General features: G+C 34.5%; 3 protein-coding genes across 4 annotated transcripts; 1 reads left to right on the top strand and 2 right to left on the bottom strand.

Moving 5' to 3' along the window:
- Nucleotides 1-915: 915 nt before the first annotated feature.
- On the top strand, nucleotides 916-5,432 carry LOC140813786 (putative recombination initiation defects 3). 2 transcript variants are annotated; one of them, XM_073172521.1, is made up of 12 exons: nucleotides 916-1,155; nucleotides 1,527-1,704; nucleotides 2,229-2,376; nucleotides 2,615-2,749; nucleotides 3,077-3,129; nucleotides 3,226-3,423; nucleotides 3,579-3,644; nucleotides 3,741-3,787; nucleotides 4,005-4,131; nucleotides 4,233-4,314; nucleotides 4,426-4,534; nucleotides 5,232-5,432. In XM_073172521.1, exons 1-11 carry the CDS (start codon nucleotides 1,091-1,093, stop codon nucleotides 4,530-4,532), a joined length of 1,206 nt encoding a protein of 401 aa, XP_073028622.1. In that variant the 5' UTR covers nucleotides 916-1,090; the 3' UTR covers nucleotides 4,533-4,534; nucleotides 5,232-5,432. The 2 variants fall into 2 exon arrangements, with proteins under 2 accessions (XP_073028622.1, XP_073028613.1); XM_073172512.1 differs by lacking the exon at nucleotides 5,232-5,432 and adding an exon at nucleotides 4,993-5,209.
- Nucleotides 5,433-6,183: 751 nt separating this feature from the next.
- On the bottom strand, nucleotides 6,184-9,077 carry LOC140839090 (zinc finger CCCH domain-containing protein 12-like). Its single transcript, XM_073205726.1, has 2 exons — nucleotides 7,539-9,077; nucleotides 6,184-6,623 (listed from the first exon to the last, which is right to left on the bottom strand). The coding sequence occupies exons 1-2, from the start codon at nucleotides 8,320-8,322 to the stop codon at nucleotides 6,352-6,354; spliced, it is 1,056 nt and encodes a 351-aa protein (XP_073061827.1). The 5' UTR covers nucleotides 8,323-9,077; the 3' UTR covers nucleotides 6,184-6,351.
- Nucleotides 9,078-11,550: 2,473 nt separating this feature from the next.
- Nucleotides 11,551-15,687, bottom strand: LOC140813795 (ferric reduction oxidase 2-like). Its single transcript, XM_073172535.1, has 7 exons — nucleotides 15,385-15,687; nucleotides 14,310-14,415; nucleotides 13,960-14,154; nucleotides 13,508-13,742; nucleotides 12,701-13,275; nucleotides 11,885-12,591; nucleotides 11,551-11,802 (listed from the first exon to the last, which is right to left on the bottom strand). The coding sequence occupies exons 1-7, from the start codon at nucleotides 15,557-15,559 to the stop codon at nucleotides 11,663-11,665; spliced, it is 2,133 nt and encodes a 710-aa protein (XP_073028636.1). The 5' UTR covers nucleotides 15,560-15,687; the 3' UTR covers nucleotides 11,551-11,662.
- Between the last annotated feature and the right edge of the window lie 3,307 nt (nucleotides 15,688-18,994).

An 18,994-nucleotide genomic window follows, 5' to 3' on the forward strand; every position in this document is an offset into this window, starting at 1 on the left:
ATTTTATTAAGCTGTAAAAAACAAATGATTATTAAAATAATTATATAAAAGATAAATGGGAAGAAAGTTATGGAAGGAAATTTTTACAAATGAGAAAAATTACAATATAATATATTCTAGTAAGAGAAAAATTACAATATAATATATTCACTGTTTTATATTGCTCTCTTACTTTATTAAATAAAATAAATATAGTAAGAGACATTATTACGTAGGGAAATTAATTTTAAATATATATATGTATATATGGTTCTACTTATCAAGGTTCTAAAAAGCATGAAGCGTCCCGAAGTGCGTATGTCGAGCTCCAAGCTTTTCAAGCTTTCAGCGAGATTAACACATGCTTAAGCGTGCAAAAGCGTTTTTATCTTTTGTATAATTGTAATTATCTCAAACCAATAAATAGATAAAAAAAATACATAAATATGATAAATTTAAGTCTGATACATTAATTCTCATATTCAAAAAAGCATAAAAATCTAAAACTTACAATCTTTATTTGTTTTTGCAACTAATCACATTAAAAAATGTTAAATATTTGTCAAATAATTATCAGACATACTTAATCGTAATTAAAATTAAAAAATAAACATCTAAATTATAAACTTAATTTATTATTTTAAAATAAAAGACATACCTTCAAAATAAAAAAAATTAAAAATAAATAAATGTCATTAATTGTGCTTAAACACACTTAATAAAACCCCTTAATTACGCTTAATTCGGACAAACTACAGTTTAATGGCTTTTCTCCAAAGCGGAACTTTTTTTCGAACTTCATACTTAAACGGACTTTTTAGAACTATGTTACTTACCATGCACAGATCCAAGACCAAACTTACCAATATACAATGTCTAGAGACTAGAATGAGAGCGAAATCAAGGCCCAAATAGAATCACAGCCCATCTCGTGGTACACGTCCACACTCGACCACATCCAAATTTCGGCACTATAAATACCCTTTCGACTTCCCGCTCTCCCTCCATTTCCAGTCATCACACACACACTTCAGCAGTACGAAAATCATAATTCTACATCTCCCGACGTTTACATATAATCTATTTTGAGTTGCGAATTGCGATCGATTGGATGAAGATGAAGATCAACAAAGCCTGCGATTTGAGCTCCATATCCGTTCTTCCCCCTCAATCTAGGTTTTATTTCTTCTGCATTACGTTTTCTTATATATTGAGACTGAAACTCATTGTACTGCTAATATATCCTACGATTTCTGATACGTACTTCCACTTATCTATTGGATGTGTATGGATTTCGAAGTTCGAGTTAAATTTTATCAGTTAGGGAATCGAATTTGCTGTTTGTGCTGCATGAAATAATAATTTAGGCAGTTGATTGTTAAGGTTTTGCTATTGTGGATATTTATATGCCAAATCTCTGGGAGGAATACAGTGATAGGACACGTGTGATGAAAAATTGATGATATCATTGTTCCTTGTTTTATGGATGAGTGTTATGCAGTCATATTGAAGGTTTAACGCTCTGCGTTTATGCATGATGCATATAGGAGATCAATTGCAGTACACAACGGATCAGAGTCTTCCTCGATCTTCGGCAGAAATCGAGCCACATCAGATCTGCGACCACAACAGTCACAACAATCGTTATCACAGGGGATTTCATCTCAACACGGTCTCTTTTCTCAGTTTTCACAAAATTCTCAGGATGAGATCCTCACTAGCGAGGTGGTTACAATATAACATATGTGCTTATGAATACAATGTATATACTGGTGTGCAATAACATATTCAAATATTTAAATGAGATGCATTTGTTATTGCAAACCTGATGTTTCCAAATCATTGAAGGTTAAATTTATTTTACTTTGGTTTACAAGAAATTGCAGAGGATCCACAGATAACACGGGTGCATGCCAAACATAAATTTTTGTTTGTTTCTACTTCTATATTTGCTAATATTCTGCCAATTCCTTTTTTGTGGTTTCTGTAAAGTGATACTACACATGCGCTTGTCTAATTGATTCATGTTTCAATTGATGTGACAAACAGAATGAGAACTCTTTGACTTTCTTATATTGTCTACATAATATTTCACGTGCCTCGATGTATGCAAAACTCTTTCTCCTTTTTATTATGAATAAAAAACAACTATTTCTTCCTAGAGCATTTGTTGCTTTGTTGGTTTATACCACTTGAATCTTTCTAAAATGTGTGTGAATTTTAATGAGTGTGTTTGAATTTTAATGTAGAAAATAGGATCTCAAGAAAGAGAGAATTCATTGAAGAGGACATCTTGCTTGCCTCCAATCAACTGCACACGAGAAGAGACACAGATGATGATGATACCTAAAACTTCCAGCACTTTAATACGCAAGTGGACTGGCCAAGATCACAAATGTATGAACTAGAATGACTAATGTGGATAGCATAGTTTGTTATTTTCATCACGAAGATGGAAATTCATTACTGAGTCTTTTAGGAGTTAAAAAAAGAAGGAAATACGTCAGTTTATATTCTTTTAAAAAAGGGATAAGATTTTGTTGTTTGATTTAAAATAATGAGACCCAAAGATGGTATTATCATCATCATGATGTTACAGTTAATCACTGATGTATCTTTTGTTTTACTCGAGCAGGCCAGATCAGTGAAGAGCTTGAACACAGAATTGGAATGGTCGAAACTTCACTTAGCAGGCTTGGAATGATCTTGGACTCAGTTCAGAGTGACATCATGCAAGGGAACAAGGGTACAAAAGAAGTAGCATTAGAGAGTGAGTGTTACGTATCTATGGATTGTTAATGAAATACAAAATAGCTATACTATGGAATGGTTCTTTGTGCATCACCTGTGACGGTTGCACTTCGAACTGTGTTGCCTCTCCACTCGAGGAATACTGTAGTTCTACTTGAGGTTGCGTGAATTCTTACTTTATGGTTTCTTCAGAGGATGATGTAGATTTTTTTAAAAAAATTAAGTCTTATATTTCCTGGAGTCACCTGCTGTATAGAGCTATACATAAAAAGACAAGATGCGACGTATAAATTTGATAAAATGTTAGTAATGACACTTGACTAATTAATTTATAATTCGTGCATAGTGGAAGGCGTGAGGCAGAAGTTAATCGCTCTCGATGATTCAATGCTGTTAATGGTAACTAGACCTTAACAGATTCTCTGATGTCTTCTCTTGTCATTATTGTTGAATAAATAGGAAACCAAAATCTAATTCAAGCTGTGCTTTCTCCAGAGCAAAGGACAAGAAGATATAAAAACTCGACTTGACTTGGGTTTGACATCCGTGTCTGATCAAATCAAGCAGAGTAAAAGCAACCAAGAGAATTACAGGGAAATTTTTTCAATACTTTCGTCTCTATCGGAGAAAATTGACACTCAAATGACAAAGCTGCAGCACCACCTCTTCAAGAATTTCAGCAAAGATATGCAGGCATGTATATGTTCAACAATGTAGTTGGGAAATGCAAATGTTTGGAGGACATGATCTTGGATCCTATGGGACATTTTTGAAATTAATATATAGACAGCTACTGACAACTGAATCCAGCATGGTTGCTTGATGATAAATTTTTCAACCATTTGCAGGCAATTGCTTGTAACATGAAGAAGTTTATACAATTACAAGAAACTTCTCCCATTCACGGACGTGAGGTACTCTTCTATGGAGAGATGGACAACTACCTGACCTTTAGGTGTTTAAAGTATCTAGAAAAATTTTAAGAATGTCTGCATATTTGTCACTTGCAGGCTGCCAAAGTTTGTGGCACCATGCACGAAGTGTTTTTCCCTACCAAGTATGTATTCTTGGCTTCCCTTATCTGCTCTATATTTTGTCTTCTATTTAATCTATCACACAAAAATCTTCCAAAACGTATCCATCCCAAGCCAATTCTGTTTAACATGTGGGATTCAAGAAAACTAAAAACTTCTTGTGATTTTTTTGGTTCCTTACCAATATTTATAATATTCTTGGTATTTTATTGAAATTAATGTTTTTTCTCTTCTTTGTAGTGCAACAATGCATGTGAAAGCACAGCAAGCTTGTTTAGTCCCGAAGGATGAAATGGGCAGATGGACGTCTGTAAAACCCAAGCAAGCAACTTTTGAAGTTGGAAATTGTAACAAAATCATTAACCAGGTAAAAGTGTTGTTGAATTTACTGGTGCTATATTACAAAATATGTAAAATTGCTAGCCGCAGAAACCTCAACTGGCTAATAGTAAATGAATATCGATGTAGGAACGGGAATGGAGAGTTTTGATTGAATCGGATGAGGAGCTTGATGGAGGTTTCTCCTGCTTGCTTAAAGAAAAGGGGAGAGGTATCCTCTCCGTGATATCTTCTAGAACGACTTTTGTTGATTTATCCGTATGCAGTAATTGATATTTCTGTCCTACGTTAATGATTATAGAATGTCTGCTTGTTTTGGTAGATAACGAGGAATATTCGTTCGAGGCGGTGGAGGAGGAGACTGCACGGATACTTAGGAATGCCAGGAAAAGAAAGAGGAAACACAGCAATACCATCATTATAAACTGAAGGTATATTGGCATTGCAAATGGCAATCCAATTTCTCATCCGGTGCATCTAGATCTGTGAGATGTGTGATTTTTTTTTTTTTCAAATTCTTATGAAAAGCCTCATTCCTATCATCACGTGGAGTGTGAGATTGAAAATATACCTTTTGAAATAGGATATCTAGAGATTTATTCATGCCCCATGTTTTAAATTGCCCAAGTAACTGCCAAATTTTTATCCTCGAATCATTTCCTTAGGTTTAAGTTTCGTTTACTGAGGTAAAAAGCGCCAGTCGTTTGCTACTACGTAAAAACCCGATTTCATGTGTACTATCCAAAATACATCTCCAGCACCAAAATTCTTGACTCCCATTTTTTAAAAAAGAAATCTTTGCCCCTCCCCGTCTACTTTTTTTACACTAGAGTAAATATTTAAGAGAAAATGACGATGTTTAATTTCTGCATTAATCTTTGTTCTTCAGACTAACACCACCGAGCACGGCATGAAGAAATTACTAGTCTTGTGTTATTGGAGGAAGGCTTAAAAGCTAAATGTGAATAAAGATTATATTTTTAATCCTTCCGCAACTCAACTCTGGTTTGTTAGTTCACCAATTCTTTAAACTGTCTTTTGTAAGTATGTCATTTCACGTGCTAGCATTTTTCGTATTTGACAACTCTTTTTGTACATTTATAATTTCCTCCATTTTCTTCTTTTTAGTTCTGAAAAATAAGAAAGAAAGGCTTCTATCCAAGTTAAAGTTGTCAACGAAGTGTAGTTCATTAGTGAGGAAAACGTTTGTTTCCTCATTCACGCCTGTTCTTAATAGCTGATTTGACCGCAAGTGGGATGGATGGATGGAACAAGATAAAGAAGGAACATAATTACATCCACGTAGACAAAACCCAAATCGATAATTACACGCTACAAATAATTCCACTGAGATCTTGTATCATACTTCTTCATTCCATCTCATATTATTAAATGATGTTTATTAATATTAAATTAAAACTCATTCACTATACCTAATAAACTATGAAATGAAATAAGACTAGAATAAAACAAGAGGAAATTGAAGAATAAACGAAATTAATTAATAAACAAAAATAACATCTCATTTATTGCAAACATATGATGCAACCACGTCAATGGGCAACTGCGTGTGCACGAAGAAGTTTTCTCCTGCCTAGTGCACTAGTGTTTTTTCAAAGGCTTCAGAAACTCGATCGCGTAGGTCGCCATCAGGGCAAGAATATTAATCAATAATCTATAAAATAAAAATTTTAAAAAAAAGTCTGGGAGAAAATTTGGGGATTTTTTAGATATAATTCTTACACTTTTTAAAATATAGTACATTTATTCAAAATATAATCTAATATGATAATAACTATGTTTTAAAAGTGACGAAAGGATTAGGTGAAAAGATTATGTTATGAAGTGCGCAAATTAATGAATAGAATTTTTTTTCGAAAACACAGAAAATGATACCATACGATTACAAAATCACAACCCGATTCAAGTACTTGACCACCATTCGAGCCAAAGGTAATGCCGGAGTTACTCAAACTTGACTCGGGCTCATTTAAATCCGAGATCGATGCACATAAAAGTTAGCATAAGCCACTGGAAAACCAGAATAGAGTCTTGGGCCCTTGGCTCGCAAATCGTGATACAAAACACAGATTCACATGGAATACAAGGAGTGAGATTACAAGCAGCAATCCAATCCAACAACAAGGAGCTATGAGGTTACACTTGATGCCTTATATTTAGCAGGGACGCGATAATTTTATTCTTTGAGAAAAAAGTCATTTTCATGATAATAGGATTCAAAACCAACTCAGAGATCATCAATCCAATCACCATAGATTTTGCTAATTTTATCTGGACCTTTCCATTTCTGAGTTGGTCTGTGCCCAGTCTTCTGTACCATAGTAGGCAACCTTTGTGATGGAACTCCAACATGATACAAATCCGAATGAGGAACAGAAGGGACAGTTGTGACAACAGCGTCGACTGAAGTTTTAGGAGGGACTGTTCCATGCTTGGCATCAGGAGTAGAAGAATCTACGGCTTCTGCGTCTGATGCCCCTCCACCATAACGATGCAGTTCTGTCTCAGGACGATTCAAATAATGTTATAAACTCACGGACTCGTACAATAAATTGACAAATTACGAAAGAAACGAGGAAATTTTTTACTGGAAGCAGAGTTAGATTGCCATGGATTAACTTGGTTTGATTGATCCTTCATCTATTGCCAAAAGCAAAGAGCTTGGGTTCAAAATAGTTCACTAGTAAACAGCCTGAGAAACATGTGCATGTCATCAATTCATCAACTCCTTTAACCAATTGACAGCTTAAGGGTCAATATCATGAATCCATGATATTTGTAAATTTTGGAGACAACAATTAGCTCCTAAATGTTGAGCAATAAGCTGCACTAGACATATCAATGGCTTATTCAAAAGGGGATTCTTGATGTCACTTGAAGGATTTCGTGTGGGTGTCACTTCAGTGGTTTAATCAGATGGCACAAAAAATTACTTTTATCATAAAGTCCCAACGAGGGCATTTTTGTGGTTTCCATAAGAAAGCAGATAGAGATTCCAAAAAAATTCATTTAGGGTAGTAAAACGAATTGAATCGGTATTTTGCTGACTAGTGCATTCATGGAAAAGAACATGGGCTAGAGGGGATGGGTACACCACCAAAGATTTGAAGGGCAAAGCAGAGTGTAATTATTGTTGTCATATAATTCATCAATGCATTTTGATTACTATGATACGGCTCTCAAGCAATTAAAATGACATTTCATATCATAAAAGGCTTATGAAATTATATGATGCAAAAAAATCCAAGCTCATCTACCGCACGTAGAACATAAGATATTTACATAAAGCATGAAATGCATTCGCTCAGTATTGAAAATAGGTAAGAAAATCTCAAATTCATAACTAAAAGCAGCAAAAAGAACGAATTTGACGTGCTTTTGTTGGGGATTAAAAATGCTAGTATAAAATTATACCTGCAGCTCCATGAGCAAAATGACACTTGCTACCAAAGGGACAATACCCTGTTAGTTCCCACTTGTTACAAATCCTCGTTTTCCAATTGGAAGGCTTCAAGTTTGATCCACTTCCATTTCCACCATATCCACCACCACTTCCCGGGCCCAAACTTATCGCAACACTTTCACGGGATTTTGATTGCTCGTCATGAAGGAACGTACAGCTCTCACCATATGGACATCCTTCCTCGGTATAAAATTTTTTGCAATGCCGCCCTTTATAAGACCTCTGTGCTTCGTCACTAACCCCAAATATTGGTATCTGAAATTCCTCCCTCGGCTCCGACGACATGGGCCGCTCATCATCATTGCCGGCCACGATTTCTTGCCAATTCGGGGGAGGTTTCCTAAGTTCTTCAATGCTATGGGCAAAATTGCAGTTGGTGATATATGGACAAGTGCCAGCTCTAAATTTGCAACACAGTTTGGTTTTATAGAACATCTTTCCAATGGCTCTGGACCGGTTAGAAGCTGTCACATCCACTGATTGGGAACTCCTGGATCTTTTACTTGGAGGTTCACTTCCCGATCGAGATTGGGATGACCTCCCCTCATAATTCAAATTTGTATTCATGTCCATGGAGGCTTCTCCATTCCACATCCCATACTCATCTTCAGTTGCCCAAATAGCATGATCAGTGGACCCAGGACTCCAATTCTCATCAACACCATTTCCGGAGTTTCCGGTTAGTATTTGCACAACATTTCCACCAGAAAATCCAATTTCTCGGCGATAATCCATTTCCACAGTATAACGTCGCCACTCAAATGTATATCCAAACAGGTAAAGCTAATGGGAACTAAATCTAAAAAAGGTGCAACCAACAAGAACCTTGGATTCCTTATGACTCATTCAATGACCCTCGAGGTACATATACGTAGATAAAGAACAAAATCTTTATACCAATTGACTAAATGCTCCAAATTACAACAGAAATTGAAGAAATAGAAACAAAGCTAGATTAGAAGTAAACTTCGAATTACCTAACTTTCCTCCACTGTAAAATTGCACATTTCAAGAACCCGGCAGATTCGCAAACTGGGTACTTCATATACCCTATACGAACTCAAGAAAAATCCAATCTTTATAAAGAAATACAGCAGATGAACGAAACGATGCAGCAAATAATCAAGAAACGAAGTTAAGAAGAGAGATTAGCAACCAAATCGCAAGTGGGTTTCAGATCTAAAAATATGAAGCTTACTCAGAAACTAGAGTTGATTAATAGTATCAACTGAAATTACTGTGACCAAAAACTGGAAACTTATGCAACAGGAAGATGGGAGATAAGAATTTGGAAGAGTATAACGAAAAAAAATTGACAAAAACTCCCACAAATTGAAATCTGCAGACGGTGCTGTACCCTCCCATCTCATCCACAATCGATTCAGCTTGGAATTTCCCAGTACAGTAGCAACAAATCGGTTCGCTGGAGGTTGTAAGATATTTTGTTTGTTTTTACTTTCTTTTTGTTCTTTTTTTTTTTATTGAGCTTTCCTTTTATATTTTCAGGCTTTCTGGGTTCATTTGTCCACCTTCATTACAACATGCGGAAAATATGGAAACCATCCTTTATTTTTCCATCTATTTATTTTTATTAGCATGAAAGCAAAATCCATAGTATAATAAAACAAAAAATTAAATTAATAATAAAATGATTTTTATTTTTTACATAACATGATCTAATCTATCAAATATCATTTTATTCGGAAAAATGTAAATCCAAATAAATGATAAAATTTGAAATAATGATTTATTATTTGGTACATAATGTTGATATTTTTTGGTACATAATGTTGATATTTTTTTCTCTCATTACATCAATTAAATGATAAATATGCGCTCCTGAAATTAAAAACATTACATCTTGAAGATATAAAATAATACTTAATTATAATTCTTGAAATAACTAAGAACATGTGATAACAATTGTTCATGAAAGATTATATTCCAAATTATAGCCACATAAATTCGAAATATTTCAAAAACCATCGTATTGTTAGCTTATATAAAGAAATAATAAAACATTGTATTTGTTAAAGAAAGTCTATGAACATAAATTGTATTTTTAAAAAGAAAAAAACAATAATATATTTTGATATAAGAATTGAAAATAAACTAAAAAAATAATCTATTGACCTTTTTTATGTATAAAATATATTTGTTTAAAGTAATGAATTAAGAAAACTTCATTTCAATTTTACTAAACTAATATTCATTTCCTTAAATTAATAACTGAAATCGATAATTACTTTATGCAAGTTAATTGATGATAAATAGACATTATAAATTTTAAATTAATTGATTTGAATAATGTATAGATGTTATATATACCTAACTATTATAACAATTATATATATATATATATATATATATATATATATATATATATATATATATAATTTCTACATTCAAAAATTACTAAATTTGAATTAAAATAAAATATAATATAACGATAATTTTCAATTCAATTAATAATTATTATAAGGTTGTCAATAAATTACATCCATAATCGTGCTCAATATATATATATATATATATATATATATATATATATATATATATATATATATATATAATTTCTACATTCAAAAATTACTAAATTTGAATTAAAATAAAATATAATATAACGATAATTTTCAATTCAATTAATAATTATTATAAGGTTGTCAATAAATTACATCCATAATCGTGCTCAATATATATATATATATATATATATATATATATATATATATATAATTTCTACATTCAAAAATTACTAAATTTGAATTAAAATAAAATATAATATAACGATATTTTTCAATTCAATTAATAATTATTATAAGGTTGTCAATAAATTACATCCATAATCGTGCTCAACTTTTTCATCTTTTTCTAACTAATAAAATTTAACATGACAAAAATGGTGGTGTATGAGCTAATAATTAATAACATTAGTAATAACAATGACTAATTAATTCTTATTAATTATTAACCGAGATGATGAAATTGCGACTCATGATCATGAGAAAATATGGAGAGATGCTTGATGAATTATAGTAATGACAAATTTTTATGGTCTAATTTTTTTCGTATTTTATAATATATTATATAATATTAATTTAAGCGATATAATTTTCATAAATTAATTGTTTTACAATTGTAAATAAATAAAATTATCCCCTCCCCTATACAAATTCAAACGCATTATAAGGATAAAAATTTATAATTTTAACATTAAAAAGATATAAAGCTCTTGTGAGATGGTATCATGAATCTTTATTAGTGAGATGAGTCAATTTTGTCCATATTTACAACAAAAAAAGTTGACATAAAAATAATAGTTTTTAATGAGTGATCCAAATAAAATATTTTTCTCACAAAAATTTTGTGTTATTTCACAATTTGGTTACGAAAGAATGATATTATTATTGATAAATTTGATTTTACTCAGGGGGAGGACACAAATACACTTCCCATTTACAATTTTTTCGCTTAGTTTTGTCCAAAAGATGATGTTAGATATGTAGAAATTCGCTATATTATAGTCGATAATGTTCAAGTCATTCTCATTTTTTATCATATCCTATTTTATTATATTACAATCGTGAGAATGAAAATCCTTCATGATAGCAAGTGATTTAACAATAGTATGTCAATTTTAGTTAATTAAGAGAATTTTTTTACTATCTCTTATAATTTTGTGTGCTACTGTGGTTTGGGTCATAATAAAATTCATTATTCTATTAATTTATTTTTATTGTTTTTCTTTTATGAATATTATTTGGATGAAAAAAATCTTTTCTGGTTTGACAAAATTGTTATTATGTCATAGTCACGTTGATTTAAAAGTTTGTCATACGAATAAATTAGCATATATGTTCATGGTCAAGATGCTATTTTATCTATTGTGTTTTGATCTGTTTATATTGACAAATACTATTAAACATAATGTTATTCAAACGATTTGAGACATGATCTAAATTTCATAATTATGTTTCGATCGTTTATCAACCACTTGTAACATACGTTCATTTTCCTAGTGTGTATGTGTGTGTATGTATTGTGTCTTTTTTCCGTACGTATGAAATTGTCAAAATCACCAACTGAAGCTGATGGATTCGAATTGAAGATTCGCTGCCAAACGAGATGAACATATTTTCGCTGCTTCGTGCCGAAGCTTCTTAGGCCCGCTAACAAGAACCCCAACGCTTGACTCTCTGATTTCGAGTAGAAATCCTATAGAAAAAACCACAAGATTATGAGAAAATTTAGTTCAAGGATCCAAAAATGATCACAGTGTATATATTTGTTTACGTACTTTTGAGATCAGGCCTTTCACCGTAATGCACGTTGATAGATTGCGAAATTGACTGCTGAGGCAAGCTCTCAAGTTCCCTATCTGCATTATAGTACAGTGAGTTTGTTGAAGCTATGGGAGTTGCCCCTTCCATGTTCTGAATCTGTGACGTTTCCTGGAAGTTTCTTGTCTTATTCAATAGAAAAGCAACAGTTGACGCCATGATAATGCCGACACATATGAACAATATGTGCAGCGCAGCTCTTGAGGACGACGAGAAGATCTTATTCGAGTTAAGATCGACAGGGTATATGTAGAATCGGGTCACAATGCCAATGAGAATAAGGTATATTATGAAGGAAGATGAGATTATGGCCCCGAGCCAAAGCCAGTTGTTTTGGCCTAAGATTGGAGTTATGGGAGCATCAGACGGATTCGGCTTGAACCACACGGCTCTAACTCCCTTCCTCTGCTGGATGGTGGGTTCTTTTTCTCGTGTCACGTAGGCCTCTACCTGGATCACCAGGTCCGAAAACATGGAGGGTGCACCAGATATGGGGAGAATGAGATCGAGCATTGTTAGATCGGCAGAGCTCTTGAATGCCGCAATGAGTAGAATTTTCGGTGTCTTGAGTTTCAACGTTTGGCTCGTGTGAATGAGCTCCCGAATGATGGAAATGAAAGGTGTTACGCCACTGCCCCCGCTCACCATCACTAGCAAGTCATGCCTGCATTCCGTCATAATTTTGATCACAATAATCAATTATTTATATGGGTGAAATTATTGTAGGATACTTCCCAACCATAATCGTATAAGGTACGTAGGTATGTATGTACCTTAGGAAATCTGTGGAAGCAGGCCCATAAGGTCCTTCGACAGAGACGTCTAGACGTTCAACTGGAGGAGAACCTGAAGATAGAATCTGATACAGCTTTTTAGACCATTTTCCTTCACCTTTGATCATGACACTGAGCTTATCAGATTCCAGACTGCTACTGGAAGTTATGGTAAATGGATGCCATTGCAACTTGGAAATGGTGGGCAAATTCAAGAACATGATACTGGTTGGGGTGTAACTTAAACCTATGCTTTTCGAGAAGTTGAGCTCGACGGTTTCGCAGGGCAGAATCCTAGCAGATATGAGACGCACCCCTCGTCTCGATTGCAAGAATCGGAGGTATCGATCGATCATGAAGAGGAAGAAGCCAGGGAGCATAATTGAGGTGTAGCTAATGCCAACATGGACTACATAGAAGAAAACAAAGAGAATGTATAGGTGGTGTGTGTAGAAGAATAGCTCAAATATCTTTCTCCTTATTCTTGGAAATGTTGTAACCCACAAAGCCAATCCTGCTAATAAAGATAGCTCTCCTGCTACATGGGACACGCCAGTGTTTTCCCATTTCAGCATCTGAAATTTGCAGCTACAACAAGTTATTCCTGTTACATGTATTTTTTTATTTTATCCCATTTTTAATGCTACTTGATCAACTATTGTATACGTACTTCTGTGAGTTAATTGTTTTCGATACAGTGGTGGCCAAATCAAGGACTTTAGATGAAGAGGAAGAGGAAATTTTAAAATATATTTGAGGGTATTTAGTATTTGTAAAAACAAACTACAAATGATCAGAATCATATACCTCCGATAATTCATGTGTGGAGGCCCAAAAGATAATGTAGCAAAGGCCATGCGCAGTGAAAAGGGTCATCACAATATGTCCTAACCATATGTGGTGTTTCACACTGGCCTCGGATGTGAGGCCGAACAGCGGCAGAACCGACGAGCCACGTGTCACAGGGAAAAATAGGAAAGATAGGGCTATGTTTCCTGTCAGTCCAAGGCGGAGCCCCACCGAGTCTAGCTTTGCTTCCCACCTGCAGTCATGCGCCATCCACTTGCAATTAATACTTAATTAATATGAAAAATTATTTAATTTTTCGTAAACATAATGCTACGTATTAACATACTTGGATGAGTTGATCACGCCGTAAAAAATTTCAAAATATATAACGCATATATCGTACTAACACATGTACAACGATCACGTTTAAGATTTGTCGTGCTGATCATATAATCATATTAATTACTCACACTTTCTCTCCAGATTTTGCTGCAGAAATGGGTGTAATAGTGCGAAAACTGAGACGCAGATAAGTAGCAAAGTTCCAAAGAAGAAGAGCAATAAACATGAGGAAAAATGCAAGCTCAATCCGAGACACTATTCCCAGTCCTTTGACGATAACTGGCCTCCTCCATAATCCCAACTTACAGATCTCTGCACGTGATCTGCATGCATGAACGTTCATTAACATTAGTTTAAAGAAATAATAACCCCATGAAACAAATACATTTCTTGGATTTGAGCCGAACAACCTCGTAAAAAAACCCAAATTAATATTCATTATATATGTTATCGATGATTTGGTTGTGGATACACGTACCCTTCGGTATGATTATTCTCCCTTGTTTTCTTTCCTAAATGGAGATACACACACCCCAAGGTGGCAATGAATAATATCGGAAACGTGAAAACTAGATAAGTCGCACCTGAAAACACGGAAATGAAGTTGAACTGAGCATGTAAATAATTCAAAACTTCAGGTTTCAATCAATATTATGCTACAGTGCAATCTTCTCGATACTACATGAAATCTGATAATATATGTCAGTAACTTACGATGATGGGTATGTTAATATGGAAATAAGTTGTTTATAAGACGACTCGAGTACAGACGGAACAACCATAATTTTCAACTAAATTAATTTCTTTATATTTTTTCATAACTCATTCAATATACAATATAAATTAGGGATGGTTTGGGTAGAATTTCATATCTTCCGTCTTCATTTACATTTATTATATTAATCCTCATTCTATACTCATTGGATATTCAATTTCATCGTTATCTTCATCAGGGGCGGATCTAGGATTTTGACATTGGGGGCCACTTAGTTTATTTTGCGACGGTTTTTGAGCAAACCGTCGCTATATGGCGACGGTTTTAATAAACTGTCGCGGATTTTGCGACGGTTTTTGTCAAACCGTCGCTAAAAAATTTTTTTTAGATTTTTTGGGGGGCCGTGGCCGCCAAATAGGAGTTTGCGACGGTTTCCGTCACAAGCGTCGCTAAAATTTTTTTTTAGATTTTTTGGGGGGGCCGTGGCCCCCGTTCGCCCTACACTAAATCCGCCCCTGATCTTCATACTCGTTGAATAATTGAATATTCATACCATACCGAAATATCTTATTACCACCTATAATTATATATTTTTTTTAAGTTTGAATTATCTCGAGTAACTTTTGTATATATACTAAATTGTTGATAACGATAAGCAAAAAATATAAAAATTAGCAAATTAAACATTATAAAAAAATAACAAAATATTAGAAACAATTTATCATAACATCATTATACAAGAAAAATAGCATCAACTATAACCTCCTCCATTCGGGTCGGGTTTCGGATTCTCCGTCGTGTTCGGAGAAAATTATTATCCCTAATATAAGTAACTTACCTTGGGTGGTTCCAAAGAAAGTGGAGGCGGTTTGGGTTCGGAGGTCCATCAGCCAAGTCTGTCTAAAAGTATTAGTGGGTGTCATTATCCACAGTAAGAGATATCCGGCAAAGATCACCAGCACCACCGCAGTTATCACCATCCTCGCCACGCTGTTGCCGCCGTGAGAAGACATCTCTAGCTAGTTACTTCTTCTCTAATAAACTGCTGTCTCTGTGTATATTTTTAAAAATCAAACTAATGATTCAATTCGGCGGATAATCGAAACTGAATTGAATTGTTTTATGATTGAGGGAATGTTAGTGGAATGTGATGCCTACATATATATATATATATATATAGTTAATGATATCCTACCTATGGCATTACCCTCACTTCATTTCAACAGGTAAGATCTTGCCACACATACAATTTCAAAAAAAAAAGTCGGTACTATATATGCATGGACAAATCTTGGTCATCTATCATGGGGACAATGCCCATATACAGGGACGGAGCTACGTGAGCTTCTGCTCGGGCTTTAGCCCGGGTGGCCCAATTTTTTTTGAAAAAAATTATAGGTAAATTTTGTATAATTTTAGAATAATATGATATTAGCCTGGGTATATCAATTTAAAATATTAAAAAATTTAGAGTTTAAAATTCTAGCCCGAACAGAGTCATATTTCTGGCACCGCCTCTGCCCATATGGGTAAGATAGAATAAACCATGTATAGGGAGGAATTGGTGTCACAAGATGTCAAATTTAAACACTCGCTATGAGTATAGTGGACTTGAAAATCTAGCTAGAACCGTACATTATTACTATTTTCTTTTAAGGATATGCTCACGTGTGCCATTCTGCCCTATTAATGCCCATGCTTGAAAATGAACACAAAGTTGACAATTTTCCATGGGTAAAATCAGGGCCACATTGATAGATTTTGTCCACTCCTTAATTTGATTAAATGCATGAAGTTTGTACGCCATTTAGAGGTTTTATATCAATTATTATTATTCTTATACAGAATCAAATTGAATATTCCATAAATTTGAATTTTAACTTAGAAAAAAGACAAAACATAAAAAAACTTAACAAACCTAAGAGGAAAGTTTATGCCAATAATGTATTAGACTTAGTTGTTAGCTACTGCTTATGCTTAAATCAATTAGTTAGAAGTTAGAGTTAGTTACGGAAGTTGATCATTCTCCATGTATAAATAGCACAACACACTTGTAAATAATGTTTTTTGAGTTCTTTTCCAAAATACATAATTCATGGCTGCATTCTTCGCAATATGGTATCAGAGCAAAAAGAGCTTCCAATTCAAATTTTATTCCAATCGAAGAATCTGAGTTGCTATTATCGACATTAGAGATCGAAGATTCAGAACTCAATTTGGCAGCTCAATTTGGCAGTTATCTGCATCTCCGATCGAGGATTCCGAATTGCAAAGTCAGAATTACAGATCGAAGATTCGAAACGCAATCGGTGAATTCGTATAATTCCCTAAATCTCAATATTCATTTAGTTCTATTATTTCAGAATCCATGGCGAACACAGGTCCACAAGCATGGAATTTGCCAGTCAGATCTGTGATCGATGATCCGTCGAGTCCGTACTTTCTTCATCACTCAGACAATCCAGGAATTACGCTGGTCTCTCAACAACTAACAGGTGACAACTTTGCATCATGGAGTAGGGCAATGAAAATTGCATTATCTGTCAAAAACAAATTAGGATTCATTGATGGTTCGCTCACAAAGCCATTGGAATCGGAATCCAATTTAATGAGTGCATGGAATCGCAACAACAACGTCGTCATTTCTTGGTTATTGAACTCTGTTTCTAAGGACATATCAGCGAGTGTATTGTACTCGGAATCAGCTTTTGAAATTTGGAATGATCTCAAGGAGAGGTTTCAGCAAAGCAATGGTCCTCGAATTTTCCAGCTTCGACGAGATTTGATTCAACTTCATCAAAATCAAGATCCTGTGAGCGTTTATTTTACAAAACTGAAAGCTCTTTGGGAAGAGTTGAATCATTTTCGTCCCATGTGCAGTTGTGGGAAGTGCATTTGCAGTGGGGTTAAGAATATCGAAGCATTTGTTCAAATGGACTACACAATGACTTTTCTCATGGGTCTCAATGATTCATTCTCACAAGTCCGGAGCCAAGTGTTACTACTTGATCCTTTACCATCGATCAGTCGAGTTTTTGCTTTAGTTGTGCAAGAGGAACGGCAGCGGGAGGTTGGAACACATCAAGGCACAAATCTTCCTAACCAAGGCATGGCGTTTACACTCAAGGGTGAACAGAATCAGACACAGATAAGCAATCGAAAACCACTGAAATTTCAGAGAAATAGACCATACTGCACAACATGTAATATTCCGGGCCACACAATTGATACTTGCTATAAAATCCATGGCTATCCACCTGGATACAAGAATCGATATAAACAGGGGAATAGAACTACTGATGTTTCTGTTAATCATGTATCTGGTCATGAACAGACAAATGAAACTAGGGACAACCCCAACATTCTTCAAAATTTCAACAAAGGACACATGGAACAACTAATGGCAATGTTTGTCCAGCAGCTTTCATCCTCTGATAAGAAAATGGATGCAAATGATATTGCTAATAGCTCATCCACACCAGGTATTTGCCTCTCCATCTCGATCCCAAATACATTGAATATATCTACATGTTGGATAGTAGATTCTGGTGCATCCAGGCATATTTGCTCAAATAAAGGGAATTTCACTTCTCTTAAGGCAATCCAGAATGCAAGAGTGACATTGCCTAATGGTGAATATGTGGATGTGCATTTTTATGGTGATGTAAATTTGGGAGATTCTTTGGTCCTCTCGGATGTACTTTATATTCCCGAGTTCAAGTTTAACTTGCTGTCTGTCAGCTGCCTTATTGCTAACACACAGAACATGATCACTTTCCATTCTGATACATTTATGATTCAGGACATCAAAACACAGAGGACGATTGGCAAGGGTGAGCGGATAGCAGGGCTGTATGTTCTGGACTCGAAACTGATGCATTCTGACATTCATCTAAATCTAGTTGGAACTCACATTTGGCACCAAAGACTTGGTCATCCATCAATAAAGGTTATGCAAATCCTGAAGCCTCATATAAAGTTCGACGTAGATAGTTCTAGCCATAACACCATTTGCAATATATGTCCATTAGCAAAACAAAAACGTTTGCCTTTTGTTTCACATCATAGAGTATCTGATTGTGCTTTTGAACTAATACATTGTGATATTTGGGGGCCTTATCATGCTCCTACTTACAATAATCGAAGATATTTTTTGACTTTGGTTGATGATCATACAAGATTTACATGGGTTTTTCTAATAAATCACAAGTCTGAAGCAACAATGATGGTTTCTAGATTTTGCACCATGATTGAGACACAATTCAATGTCAAAATTAAAGGATTTCGAACTGATAACGCAAAAGAACTGGCATTCACTGATTTATTTCAGCAACGAGGGATTCTTCATCAGTTTTCTTGCGTTCAAACTCCACAACAGAATTCTGTTGTTGAAAGGAAACATCAACATCTCCTTAATGTGGCTCGATCATTATTTTTTCAGTCCAAAG

This window comes from Primulina eburnea, chromosome 1, assembly GCF_022965805.1.
Source record: "Primulina eburnea isolate SZY01 chromosome 1, ASM2296580v1, whole genome shotgun sequence".
Taxonomy (NCBI): Eukaryota; Viridiplantae; Streptophyta; class Magnoliopsida; order Lamiales; family Gesneriaceae; genus Primulina; species Primulina eburnea.

Excerpts from the sequence above, each read along its gene's own strand:
- LOC140839090 (XM_073205726.1), bottom strand. The coding sequence starts at position 8,322 with ATGGATTATCGCCGAGAAATTGGATTTTCTGGTGGAAATGTTGTGCAA. Across the intron at positions 6,624-7,538 it reads TTTTGCTCATGGAGCTGCAG|AACTGCATCGTTATGGTGGA; the intron begins GTATAATTTTAT and ends GTCCTGAGACAG.
- LOC140813786 (XM_073172521.1), top strand. The coding sequence starts at position 1,091 with ATGAAGATGAAGATCAACAAAGCCTGCGATTTGAGCTCCATATCCGTT. Across the intron at positions 2,750-3,076 it reads AAAAGAAGTAGCATTAGAGA|TGGAAGGCGTGAGGCAGAAG; the intron begins GTGAGTGTTACG and ends ATTCGTGCATAG. Across the intron at positions 3,424-3,578 it reads ATTTCAGCAAAGATATGCAG|GCAATTGCTTGTAACATGAA; the intron begins GCATGTATATGT and ends AACCATTTGCAG.
- LOC140813795 (XM_073172535.1), bottom strand. The coding sequence starts at position 15,559 with ATGTCTTCTCACGGCGGCAACAGCGTGGCGAGGATGGTGATAACTGCG. Across the intron at positions 13,743-13,959 it reads GCAAAATCTGGAGAGAAAGT|GTGGGAAGCAAAGCTAGACT; the intron begins GTGAGTAATTAA and ends GCATGACTGCAG. Across the intron at positions 13,276-13,507 it reads CCACACATGAATTATCGGAG|ATGCTGAAATGGGAAAACAC; the intron begins GTATATGATTCT and ends TGCAAATTTCAG.